This window comes from Mya arenaria, chromosome 9, assembly GCF_026914265.1.
Source record: "Mya arenaria isolate MELC-2E11 chromosome 9, ASM2691426v1".
Classification (NCBI taxonomy): Eukaryota; Metazoa; Mollusca; class Bivalvia; order Myida; family Myidae; genus Mya; species Mya arenaria.
This window is the reverse complement of record NC_069130.1, coordinates 52804688-52818749: the sequence shown is the minus strand read 5'-3', so window position 1 is coordinate 52818749 and position 14062 is coordinate 52804688. Positions and strand designations below refer to the sequence as shown.

Below are 14062 nucleotides of genomic sequence, written 5' to 3'. Positions count from 1 at the left end.
ATTTACACTTGATAACATATAATTATAGGCAATGCCTATTACTTTATTGAAGACTGAAAAAATGCCAGAAGCAAATTTCATAAAATGCTTGATTATATAAAGATTTCTATCGTCTGTTACATTCTTGCAACTGAAAATAATTATAACCATTAATAATAACCATCGTTAATGAAAACTCTGCTATGCAGGAAGACTAAGAAGAAACATTCGAATCAATGGGATTGTAATCGTCGCTCAAGCAAACAATACAAAGATGCAATCACAACTGATTATGCTGTATATTATTTATGGTTTGAAACTTAAAACATATTAATGGGTTAAACATTTACAAAGAAAACAAGGTATTATTGCATTAAATCATATGCAAAACTCAATTGAAGTGAATAATCAGTTTTGTTCAGCCTAATCAATTATGATGATTGTTCCAGTTAGCTTCACATAAAAATATATAGTTGGGTTCAAATTAATTCTAGAAATGCATTCAATCAATTGTTGAGTAATATTTAAACATTTATTTAAATGTTGTTAACTTGATAAATTATTAATATTATGTTTCATTATATGCATATTCATTTTATTTTCGTACTAAAAAGTGAAAATGCATCACGCTGCATTGAAAACAAACGGTCACGCTATAGTCGTTTTCCTAAAACCTGTATCAGCATAGTAGCAGGTGCTGAGTGCTACCCTTAACAGACTTATATTTTATAATAATTACTAACTATACATTATGTTTCATTCAGTTTCATATTTTTATGGAAGGAACTTTATTTAAAAAAAAAAAAAGGGTATGAATTTTTTCAATTGCTGTTTTGAATGAATACTTCCAAATAAACTAAAACATTAATGTGATTGAATAATGACATGCTATCCGACATGGAATTTACAGGGAATGTCCTGGAACATGTAAGTGTACTGTTTTGTTTAAACTAAAATCTTTGTGTTTTTTCATGAAAATAATTAAAGAACACATATAATAAAAGGAATATCACGATAGGCCGTTTTTTGACGCCCAGTACCACGCCTTGTATTGTGTATAAACGTCTATTCGTCTAGACCGCTGCAAGGTATCGACGGATACGCATATATCACAGATATGACAGCTATGAGTTGATCTAGAGGCGTCATGACCCGTGGATTTTACCGACACCAACTGGAGTAGTGAAAGAGATTCAGTTTATTGCAAGTTATCTGAATTGAAGTAATATTGGTCGCAGCATTTTCATACAAAGCCCTTATATTTCTTGCATATTTATAAAGGTGTGTTATAACAAGCAATTGAACCCAGAACTACAGTACGTTTCGAACTATTGGTTCCGTAATTCACATTGCGCTATGGTTATTCACTACCGAAATAAAAACACTTGTCCCCAAAAAAAGCAGATCATAATGTACATCAAAGGCATTTTATATCAGAAGAAAATTAATGTTGTTATAAAATGCAAATATCGTACAATCACTATTATTATTGATTTCCAAGCTTGATTGTAGATCTCAATTATAAAAGCAACAGCGCCGATATCTGCTATGAAAGATACATGAAACTAATCGCGCTGGAGGATTAGGCTTCACGCTCAAACAAGCAATAAAGGATTTGATACCAGTTATTGTTTCTGGAACCAAAGTTTCTGAAAACGGTTATCAGTTTCTCTTTGCACATTTCTTTATCGTTGTGGTCTTACAAACTACGTCGCACCAAGGACAGTTGTTAACCATAATTGTCCTGTTCTTATCAATGAGAGGGCAACCTACACAAACATTTGAAGACTACAAGAACAAAGCTAACTTGCAATCCTTAAATATGGCAAAACAATGTACCTGTTTATCTATGGACGAGTCCGACAAGAATCAGGTCTGCCTACTACAATAAATACAAACAGTTTACAGCCATGCCACTTCACATGTACACGAGGGCATGTGTGCATGTGTGCTCTCTATTTCCTCTGATTTGATTTATGTATTCTGTTTTCTGCAAAATGATATATTTTACATTTTAAGCAGATTTCGGGTGTCATTTAAGAGGTATTCATTTCTATTTAGTGTGTTTCGTTATATTATTATTAGAACGTTTTCTAAGCAAATCACGCTGTAAAGTTTGCTGCAAGTTCATCAATGCATATAAGCATACATGGCTACTATTCAGGAAATGCAGGAACTCAAATATCAACACCACTATGTTTCAGGAAAGTGTAAGACAATGCATTGACGGAACAGACGGATTTCTGGAAACAATATCAGTTCTTAGCAAGGGTAAATGCACTAACTTTAATAACATTTTAGGAATCCGAAATTTGAAAAGGATATTAAAAGGGTTAAATGTATATATCTGCGTGTGATATGGTTAAATGAAGCTTTGCTCGTGCTTTGAAACATGTCAGTTTGACCATGTAAAATTCAACCACATATGCACGTACCTTAACACAAATTAGAAGTATTTAATCTCTCTCTCTCTCTCTCTCTCTCTCTCTCTCTCTCTCTCTCTCTCTCTCTGATGCACCAAAAGAAATACGTGCTTCGGTATCTTAAATAGAGATAAGAATATTGGTAAAATGGACTATTAAAGGAATATAAGATTTATTTCATACAACGTCATATCATAAATATACTGAACCAAATCTTTAATGCAATATATTGACAACAGATTTTAACGTTTAAGAATGGTTTGGCAATCTGGTAGTTAGCATTACACAAAAAGGAAGTTCAGACAACAAACTTCGACAATACTCAGGTATCAATTTCATCATAAAACTCGCGACTCTTGTCTTGTATTGTAACAATTTTACTGGATGAACTGGAGAAATAATTCATAAATATTGGTCATCCAAGTGTTTTTGCATGAAAAACGATACGTTATATAATTTACATTAAAATTTCGAATTTGATTCAAAACATGTCTTAGAAACCGTATTTATACGATATTTTATAAGATCGAAATCGGTATTGAAACTGTTTTGATGAGAAAGTTACTCTAAATTATGTGTTTATTGCTTTTTCAAACGTAGTTGTTATCATCAAACGAGGAAACATTTTTGCCGTGAAATATTTATTACAGTATATCAGTAAACGTCATATTTAATCTAAGTTTTTAGGTCTATTTACACATATACTTATTTGTTTTAGTGTCTCCCTACAGTTGCCATTTTGGCGTTATGGTGCCAAAACAACACACATAACGGAAAAGTAATGGTAATTTTTAGACGTTTTGATACATACAGAAAACAAAAACTGAAAATTTGTTGTTAAATACACATGGCAACTGTCGGTCGACATTTCTCGATATTAGTTATTAAGCAAAAGCATAATTGTTTTATCAGATCAATTATTCACATTGTACCGTATTGTAAGTCTTGCAATGTTATCAAGATAGATCGTTTGTGGCTACCCTATTGGTTTGCCTTAAACCACCGAAAACCTCGTTACAAAATTATAATAAACGTATACCATAATACGTATAATACCCCATAAAATACACTACGTATAATCCTTTTATTTATTGAATTTAAACATTTTTAGGGATATATTTCTATATAATCGTGAACACCGAACTAAAAAGCATACAGGAAATGAAAAAAAAAATGACGTCGTTTCCAGAGTGACATCAAATGACATGAATATCGCGCGATTTGGTATAAATTTATTAATTATAAGCATGCAATGAAAAAAACAACAACAGTAAAAATGATCACGACAATGTATTAAAATAAATTTTTCTCTTGCACAGGAACAAATAGAGTTCCTTTGTGTCGAAACAATGTAATCGACTCATAAGTTGTAGTATAACATACATGTATTGAAAGTTTGTGTTTTAGAGTGATATTATCATTCAGAATTAAAATGAGCAATGAACATTTTCAAACAAATCAGTTAAATTTGAAACCGATTGTCATTTCCAAACAACTGTTATTATTGTTTTTGACCTGTAACACTCGTTTGCGTTCGATTTAAACCATATATTTAAACTGATACTGTAAATGATAAAATTGATGGCTTTGTACAGAAGGATATCACTTCTACATAAGGTCCTTTTTTAATGTTTTTTTTTTATCATACGAATACAAACATATACAAGAAAAGTGCTTAAAATTTTAAAGAATATTCAACGAACCCTTGGTATACTCTGGCACTTGAGAACCTTTCGTAGGTCGTCTCTAAATGATTTGTTCATGAATGCGTAAATAAAAGGATTTGCAGTATGATATACAAAATACATGTAAAAAATCACGGCGTTGAACCCTATCGCTTGTAATCCCATAAGCCAAGCAGGCAGAAATGCAGCAAGAAAAACAACGGTAACAACACACAACATGACAGCCGTCCTAATATTGGCAAATAACGTTTTCTCCTTGATTGAAATTGATCGTGTGATATTTTTTGCCGTTGGTCTCATAGGCTGCAACTCCACAGGCTTTCCGACGTCAACGTCGCCATCTCCATTTTCAAGACGTGGATCGCTCCGACGGCCACTGTGAGGATTTACGTGAGTCACCGCCGTGAACTGCTTTTCAGCGTTTTTCAAATCAACCTGAATTTAAATTAGATTTAATAGTTTACATACTATAAATATTGTTGTGTGATATTATATCCATAAGAAAGCTATTTTCCGTATCTTTTATTAGCTCATATATAAATGGAAATGCCATTGAATTATCACCATTGACGTTTATTAAGACAGGATTGGTGTATCATAGTTTGGCAACAATCTTTACCTTATGTTCAGCAGTAACATTTCAGGCTTGTACATTAGATTTCCACTTCAGTGAAGGTTCTTTAATTTCAACAATTACCCGATGGCTATCAAAGCATTTATTGTGCATATAACAATTTTTGAAATTGCAGCAAGCATATTCCAATTTATTCGCTGTTGATGTTTTTACAAACTTTATTGTCACCTTGAGTTAATTATCGATGTTTGTATTGATATAAGTTGCTCACGAATTTTACTTACAGCAAACAAGTCTAAAAACACATTTCAAGCTGTTTTGCATATGCACTTGAATTGAATGACAAGATCTCGCACAGTTGTATGGTCCAGTAGCTCACTATCTTAAGAAACAATCCCTTCATGCAAAATTACAGTCATTTCTCATGCATTTAATACAATCAACGATATGTGTGCGTAAAACAACTTAATTATAATGTTACGTGTGCATAGTATTTACTCCCTAAAATTTTGTTGAATTAAGAAAATATTTGACAAACAAGAACATAAAATCAGCAGCCTGATATCGAATATTTATGGAACATACCAGCGGCATTAGAAACGTTGCCTTGCTTCATGATATAATATTGAAGATTGGAAACGCTTTTTGCTTGGAAATATTTTAGCACACTGTATATGTATACCATATTTATGATGGAGAGAGTTAAGAATGGTTAACATTTTTGACAGATTGAGAACATGGGGTACCTCCCATTCACCAACATGGTTTTATGACAAACATCAATCGGTTGGAGAATGTTGTAATACAATAAATAATGATATCGCATTCTCTTACAGAGGGCTATACGTCGCTCGAAAGGAAGATACAGATACAGATTTATCAATGTGCAACCAAATGAAATTAAAACCTGCAAACATTAACAAGGGCCAAATATGAAACCCAGGATCATTTGTTTGCATTTAAAACCCTTCCACTGGTAAATTCTTTCAGAGGGAACTTAATCATCGCCCAATGAAACTAGATTTGGAGTAATACGGCCGATTTCATGACAAAATAGCTTATTTTAGAATATTTTACCAAGAATAAAATACAATTATTCAGTAATGATATACACCGAGTTTTTAACTTTCATCACTCGGACACAGCCATATAAATTCGAATTGGTCGCGCAAGACGGATTCAGCCCTTTAACTTACCGATTCCAAGCTTTTGAGAGCACTAACTGCATTAAGAAACATATAGTAAACAAACTTACGCCTGGAGGAAGGAGACTGGTAACACCAGACGGATACAGACTGGAACGTTTTCTCTTGCTTCTATTTGCTCGGTGCTTGTGTATTGACCGGTATATTAGGCCATATAGGATGAAAACGACGGCAAAAGATAGAAGGTATGTCCCAGCGTACGCACGTTGATAAAAATTCAAAAACTCTGGGCCAGTAAGAATATAATTAGGAGCACATATTCCTGTAAAGGAAAGTTCATACCCTGCTTGCCTTTCTGTTTTGTTGTTGTTAAATACATGATAGTCCCATACATCCATTTCCAGTTCATTTGAGCACGTGGTACATTTATAATGGCCAGCGGTATTAGATGTTGCATTATGACCATATTGTACACCTTTAGTTTCATTTGTGCGGGCTTCATTACCAGGCACTATCAGCTTGTAGGTGTACACACCGTATGAGAGAGATGTGATGACTCCAAATGTAGATGCAACCAGCAGTAAGCACGACACGATAACTTTTGCACGAAATATATTGAGCACATGTAGAAATGGATGGCAGATACAAAAGTACCTGTCAATTGCAATTGCAACCATTATGAAAGCTGCGAAAGGTACATTGCATGTGATAAAGAACATATAAATCTTGCATGCAACGTCATATCGAACCATGTAATTCAGGTACACGACAGCCTCTGTGAACGGCATAACGAACAAACAGGTGAAAAGGTCAGTTCCTGCAAGGCTCATAATGAAAATGCCCGCTGTAGACTTTTCCTTCTTATGTGAATAGATGTAAAGAACGAGTGAATTTCCGATTGTTCCGCAAATAGAAAACAAGGATAGCATCATCATAACGGTAACCACTGCCGGATCTTCCATTATTGAGATTTAAAGACTAACAACGTCTGTCAGATATCACCTTTCTTGTGTCCGTAGTCTGCATCAGTGATTGCTATGAATTATTGCAGACATCGTGCTTGTCAGACTCTAAAAATAAATGAAAACGACGGTTATGTCTTGAAAATACGGAATAGTTTGAAATTTGTTATCGATCACGTATTTGACAATTTAATTCTCATGTGGCAAAGAATAAACAACAAAGGAAATTGATTTAACAGAAGCAAGAAGTTTGTGTTGTGTATACAGTGCCATTCAAACGTGCTGAAATGGTATGTTTTAAAATCATTTTATTACATATAAAGGGATACTTTTGTCAGAAATATATATATCCTGAACATTCCCCAGTACACCTCCCTCTCACATATTTCCCAGCATATCCAATTAAAACCTTTTTTTCGTTGTAACCATTTGTGTAAGATATAATTCATTTAGTTAAGGTGTCCGCCTTTCACAAAAGCGTTTGTCAGTTAGGTTACTTTCTTGTGGGGGGTTTTATCGGCCTACTTAAAATATTTTTTCTCAAGAAACGCGAGTATGATCACTACATCGTTCAGGTGTCTTCACTATCGAGCTTATATCAATTATTTAATACAATTCAATCGAATGCCATCATTTGATCGCTGTCTTAACTAGTTAAGCAATGTTTTAAGGCTGCAAACCATTTAGTGCTCTACATTATACATCTTACTGTAGTACAACTACTTATCGAGCATTGCTTGACAATTGCTTTATCTAAAGAAACATGTTTTACATTATTCATATTCGCGTAGTATTTTGTGTAAAGAAAATGTTGTTTAACCAAAACAAAACGTTATAACATTATTGTTTATTTCGATATTGCGCAATGATTCGATAAATTTGATGACAATTTACCTTCGTTTGATAAAGGTTGTACATTAATTACGTTGTTGTTAATTTACACTAGTATGTGGAACCATATTAAATATGAATACTAAGATTGATATTTCAGCTTTACAATTCTTGATTAACATACCTATTTTATATATATATGTATAGTATTTATGCAATGTGTTGTTTGTGTAGTTTTGTGCTGTTCTTCTATGTATCTTGTTTGTGATTTTGTGTTCTATGTCTTTGGCGTTTGCCTAGTGCCACTTAATCGGGTTTATGTTCAAACTTTTTGGTACTGAGCTTGTTTCTGTAGCTTTTTGCACAAATTTAAATATGTTCTTGTTTTATGAAATTGGAGATGATTCACATGTTATAAAAGTCATTTAGTATCGAACGAGCGTTTTCTGTATTTAAAGCCAATTCACTTGTTCGATGGTACAGCTCACCATATAGGAATATTTTAAACACTTTGTTATTAAAATGTAAAGAGTATGTAAGAATAGATCTTCTTTCGCTAATCTTTTAAGGCAGGCCACTAGCCGTAAACATACTTTTTATGCCCATCTACCTCCACTAACGTATTGTTAACCATGATGGTTATGTTCAAGGATACACTGTACTATTTGTCATGGTAAGCGTTCATTAAATAGCTAGTACACATACATACACGTAAATAGATCTTACTATCAGCACGCTACCCTAAACAATCAAAAACTGACTACCGTTCTGATATGAAACTAATGAAAACCTTCTTACTATTGTGCTTCAAACATCATTTTGTCCGACATTTGAATGCCAGTTATAAAGCAAAAATCAAAGAAACATGTTTTGGCTTATCGGCTGAAATTATCTGAGCAGCAAGTTAATTGCAGATTATATCATACAAAGGATGCACATAATTACAAGCATAAAACAGATTTCATCCAAGGGACATTTAACGCAGTTATAAATCCCTGATTAAACGAGGCCTTCAAACAACAAAAAACATCCCCCTGATACCTGTCTTAAATCTAATTCTCAAATGAATTGAATGCTCCATATTTCAATATAAATAAAAGCTACATCATTGAAACCGACAACTGACTCCTCTTCCACTAGCTGTCGTAAATATACACTCATTAACACTAATTATACAAGCATCTGTTGTTATTCAAGTAAGCAGGGAGCAATAGAATTATAAACTGTCTTAACAAAAAATAACACCTCTAAAATCGTCGCAATTTTACATAAAATTTGGCAGATGGAAAATCAAGCGTCTTTTTTATGTAAACATATAAACAAGATATTAAACAGTAAATGACAAAAAATAACTACTGGCTAAAGCTTCTAGGTCGCGTTATGTTTTTGTCTTAATTTCAAATAACTCATTGTTGCCATTGGAATAGGTATTATGTCAAATTTGTCACTGGATGTTCCTGCCACATTGTAACAACATCTTCATAAGATGAGAACGTATAATAACGTAGTTAACACTCATAATGTTAAGGTTTCGGTAAACAAATTGAACAATATCTAAAACCTAAAACATTCCAAATAAGACTTGTTTCTATAGTATGAATTGAAACTCACGAACACGACTTTACATGGTTGCATGTAAAGGATAGTTTTATTACTAAAATCATTAAACTGAAACCAGATGAGTGTCAAATGTCTAGACCTGTAAACGATTTCTCGTGTGCATTACCAATATTGTATAATCTAATGCAATATTGAGATATGTCACTCTTTTCTGTAGAGTTATGTTTTGTTAATATGTCGCCGGCTTCTATTCGCAATTTGAATTCAAAACCACTACTCGCCGACAACTACTATTCATTTTTTTTGTTTAACAGTCATTTACACTCTAACGAAACTATTTTAAAGTCTGCAATTATTGTGCTGGTTTAAAATACTTTTGGTTGGAAAAAGTACAGAATAAACAATGCAATTGTGTGATGTGATTCTTTAATTCCTGTCCGTCAGAAGATTTCACATAATTTATATTCCCGTGTTGCTGTCGTACACGCGATTTTTGAATATACAACGCCTTTTAACAATGAAAGAGTATTTATAATAAATACATCTAAACAAGCTTTTGCCGATTGAGACGTTCATAGTTTTAACTGTGTACCTTTTATTGTTTTGACTGTTGAATTCCATGGAGGAAAATTAAACAATATTGAAAATAAATAAACACAACCTTTGGTCACCACTTGCGCCTCAAGCTTTCAAATTGTGAATGTCTAAGAAAAGGAGGTATTTAAACAACTTTAAAATACACAGGTGCTTTGCGGAATCGTACTTCGTTTAAAACATTTTTTCTTGCCAGAACTGCAGGGTATTTAATAATATTTTGTTACTTAAGTAGAAAGTTCGTCTCAAGTTCGGAAGATAAGCGCCGTAATCTTGTAGTTGTATCGGCGACAGTAAGTCAACGAAAGTCACTTTCTTACACAAATGCGGTGAATGTAAACACTTTTGCTTTAAAACTTACAAACTCTCGCAAAATTACAAATTGTTTTTAATTGTTTATATAATTTATAAATCCGTCTGCGATTATCTGTATCTATGGTGTAGTGGGTCCAGTCTTACCTGCACATATCGGGGTGCACGACTCGAACCGTTTTGTTTATGAAAGCTTTTTGGTATCGTTTGAAATTCACTAAATTACTTTTTTGTGAAAGTATTTTCAAATCAAAATTTTTATATAACAGGTTATTGAATGTTTAGCTGGTTCACAAATATTTAATATGCTTTTACATGTATAAAATGCTAACTTACTGCATGAGGTGTGCCCCATTTTGCAGTTGATATGCAGTTATTAAGTATGTGTTGTGTTGTCATGCTTTTTCGTTAAATTATTATAAATAGAAAACGGTTATGAAAATTAACTAACTGTTGTATAAAGCATGACTATAGCATCGCACGTGCTGGTGAAATGTTTATTCATTTAAATGATCATGATGATACTATGTTTAAAGAATGTATTCCTTACTGACATTACGAACTAGAAAAAGGTTATGGAATTTAACTAACTGTTGCATAAAACATGATTATAGCATCACACGTACTGGTCAAAGGTTTAACCATTTAAATGATCATGATGATACTATGTTACAGAATGTATTCCTTACTGACATTTAAATTCAATTACATTTTTGACAGAAAACAAACAGTTGTTTGCAAAAGTTGTTATTTTCGCTTAAAACAGTCAATTTAATATTGATTAAGCAAAACAGACGCTTAAACAATTGTAGATAATTATTTGCTTAAATAAACACAATAAAAAGATAAAATCCCAATTGCAACACACGATGATCCTGAAAAATTACCAAGTGCACGAATATTATCATAAGTGTTGATTTAATCGCGTTTGATAAATGTATGACTGCTTCGCTGCAAAACTTATATTTGTATCGAATTGATTTCGTTTTAAACATAATTGTCTTTTCTGATAATTGATTAATATATTGTGTTTTTTTTTAGGAATAAAAACATTGTAAAAATAAAAGTTTTATTCTAATATTTTTAACACATTATTCAGTGCCCAATACATATTTTATGGTGCGATTGGATACTTTTTGCTTTCAGTAATTTTCATATATAAATTGAGTAAAAAATTATGCAAGTACATTGTATATATTTAAATGTTTTATAACAAGCTAAAATTAATACATCCTAATATTGGCAAAGACTTGCCATAATAAGTAGGTTTGTTTTTATTTCATCTCACGAAATATTACGGAGTTGCTTTGCTTTTCTAACAAAAGAACAAAAACCATGAGCTTTTTCTGTTACCGTAAGCAATTAATCCAAGAGAAAATCCAAAAGCGTTTTAAAGTTGACGGCATATATGTCACAGTTATAAAATCCAATTGTTGAAGCACTAGACGTAACTGCCTTAGCGTCTTCCTGACAACCACTAGTGAAAGACAGCCAGCTTATTCGCAGCCACACCGAGGAACCGTTTTTCAATATCTGGAAAATGCAGCAATGTTTCGCTATTGGAATGAAGAGAAACCAATACAGTACAGCACTGCCCTATGCCTGCCACGAATGTTCACAAATATTTGTCTGAAATCTGTATTAGAGGTATTTGGTGCTGATGTGTAAGATAGGTCTTGAAATGTTCGATTCATACTTTCGCTCCATAGTAAAGGACCATTGCAGTAATCATTAATAGTAAGTTTTGACATCATTTAATGATAATTAAAGAAGTCTTTAAAATAATATATTGTTTTGATACTTGCACTGAAGATGATATAACTCTTTAATTTTGACAAATTGAAAAAATGGTTGATTTCGATTGACGAATAAAGTACATAACAAGGAAACACGTGAAATAAGGACATAAACACGGATTTGATATGGCTTCAAACTTTTTGAATCAGATAGTTAGTGTATATAACCTACAAGCTACGTACAAAAGCGGTTATTATAAAAAGTATTGATTATTCAGCTAAATGTTCTGAACAATGTTCGTTATTCTGTTTATAACATATTGGTCATTTTATTGTGGTCTTGTTTATATCCTCACATCGAAGACAGGCATTCTGCCAAACATTTTACATCACTTTTAAGTCAGATCAGATATGAGAACACCCTACAATAACAAATTCACAAAGCACGAACAGAGCTAACAACTCCCCTTAGGCCACTTTACTTTCTCTCCCTAATGTATTTTGTTCTTGAAATTCGATTCAGCGGACACTTTTCATTATCGTTATATACAAGAAAAAAATACCATTTATAGCATCTACATTCAATAGGATATATTTTGGGCAATATGTGTTTACAATTATAATGAAATAAAAAGGTTCTTATGTCTGGATATGAATCTGAGGAGTCTTGACCTAGCTCTCAACAAATGCTTACGATGAATGACTTAATTTCATGACCGCAGCGGGATCCTGAATATCCTCGTATTAAGCTTTCATTTGAAAACCATCAAAGCGTTTAAACGTTTGGCTTCTCAGCTAGTTTCTGTATTTTTTTCACATAAATATCTAAATTATTATTAAAGTTAATTTATACCTATAAACGAGTAATAGGTTAAAGCACATGTCATTTAAAATATTTGACACCAAAATACGTACTTAATAAGAAAGTATTGCTCTGCCAGGTTTAACATTGTTAAAACAAAACAAAACCACACAAAGATGACTGGCATGATCTTGATTGTTTTTGCAAAGAAAATGTTAATCAGCATACCTACTCTTACTTAGAAGGAACTTTATTTTCCCCAATAACGTGTTAGTTGTGATTGGCTTGGTATGATATTCTCATTATTCAGAAATGTGCAATCTGTCTAAAGATGCGTTTTAAGATGCACTCAGTTTTACTTCCGGTTGTGTTTAATGGCGGACGCTTCATAACAATGCCTTAGGAAATTATGACTTTTTGATGATGTTCTAGTTCGTTTGGGAGGATGTGAGATTATCTGTGAGTTGTAGTATACCTATGCGTTTGAAAAGTCACTATTGAAATGATTTAGAAATGATTTAGAAACTTTAAACTTCGTAACGACAGTATATCTACATGTACCTATATACCTGTATACTTGTGTATTGACTTTTATAAACAGGTCAAAAACTAGGACTTATTAGGTGAAGTTACGCTCGAAATTTTATTGAGTATACTGTGGATAATTAAAAGCGTGAACCTGAATAATATTGAAGCATACAGTATGCTTAGCAATTTTCCGCTTTGATTGAAATGAGTATATCCACGTCTACGCCAATAAATGCCAATAAGTCCACCAAGAGGGATTTTTCTGTCCTATCATCGCCAGAAGAGTTTTTAGAACTTAAGAAAAATCGTATTTGTAGTGACACGAGTGATTCCAGTGACAAGTATATTTATACGATTGACGACATGACCGATACTATGGCTGGGGCAACTAGACCCTTCTATCACTGCAATGATAACAAAGGCAGTGCAGGATTCACTCCTTTCTAGTATTGAGCCCATGGTGAATTCAATCGTTTCCGGTGTTATGTCTGGCCTGAACACTAAGATTAATCAGCTTGTTGATGAAAACACAAAATTGAAACAGCGCATCAGTAACCTGGAAAGCAAAGCTGATGCTAGTGAACAATATAGCAGACGAAACAATCTTCGCATATCGGGCCTTCGCGAGGAAATTGGCGAAAGTACAGACCAAATAGTTATGGCACTTTGTCGGGATATTGGGGCCGATATCACTATTGAAGAGATTGATCGATCTCACAGAGCCGGTAGGGTTGTCCATGATGCCCCTCCTCGTTCCATCTTGGTTAAGTTTGCGACCTACCGCGCCAGGCAGAAATTCTACCTGCGAAAAACAAAGCTTAAAGAAGCTGGCCACAATCGCGTATTTGTAAACGAAGACCTGACGAGGCCACGCTCAAATCTTCTCTTTCACGCTCGTAGTTTGGTAAAGGCCGGTCGCATTGAAGGGGCA

General features: G+C 33.3%; 1 protein-coding gene across 1 annotated transcript; it reads right to left on the bottom strand.

Annotated features, from left to right (window-relative positions):
• Window positions 1-4096: 4096 nt before the first annotated feature.
• On the bottom strand, window positions 4097-11556 carry LOC128245592 (cholecystokinin receptor type A-like). Its single transcript, XM_052963797.1, has 3 exons — window positions 11419-11556; window positions 5941-6876; window positions 4097-4522 (listed from the first exon to the last, which is right to left on the bottom strand). Exons 2-3 carry the CDS (start codon window positions 6766-6768, stop codon window positions 4097-4099), a joined length of 1254 nt encoding a protein of 417 aa, XP_052819757.1. The 5' UTR covers window positions 6769-6876; window positions 11419-11556.
• Between the last annotated feature and the right edge of the window lie 2506 nt (window positions 11557-14062).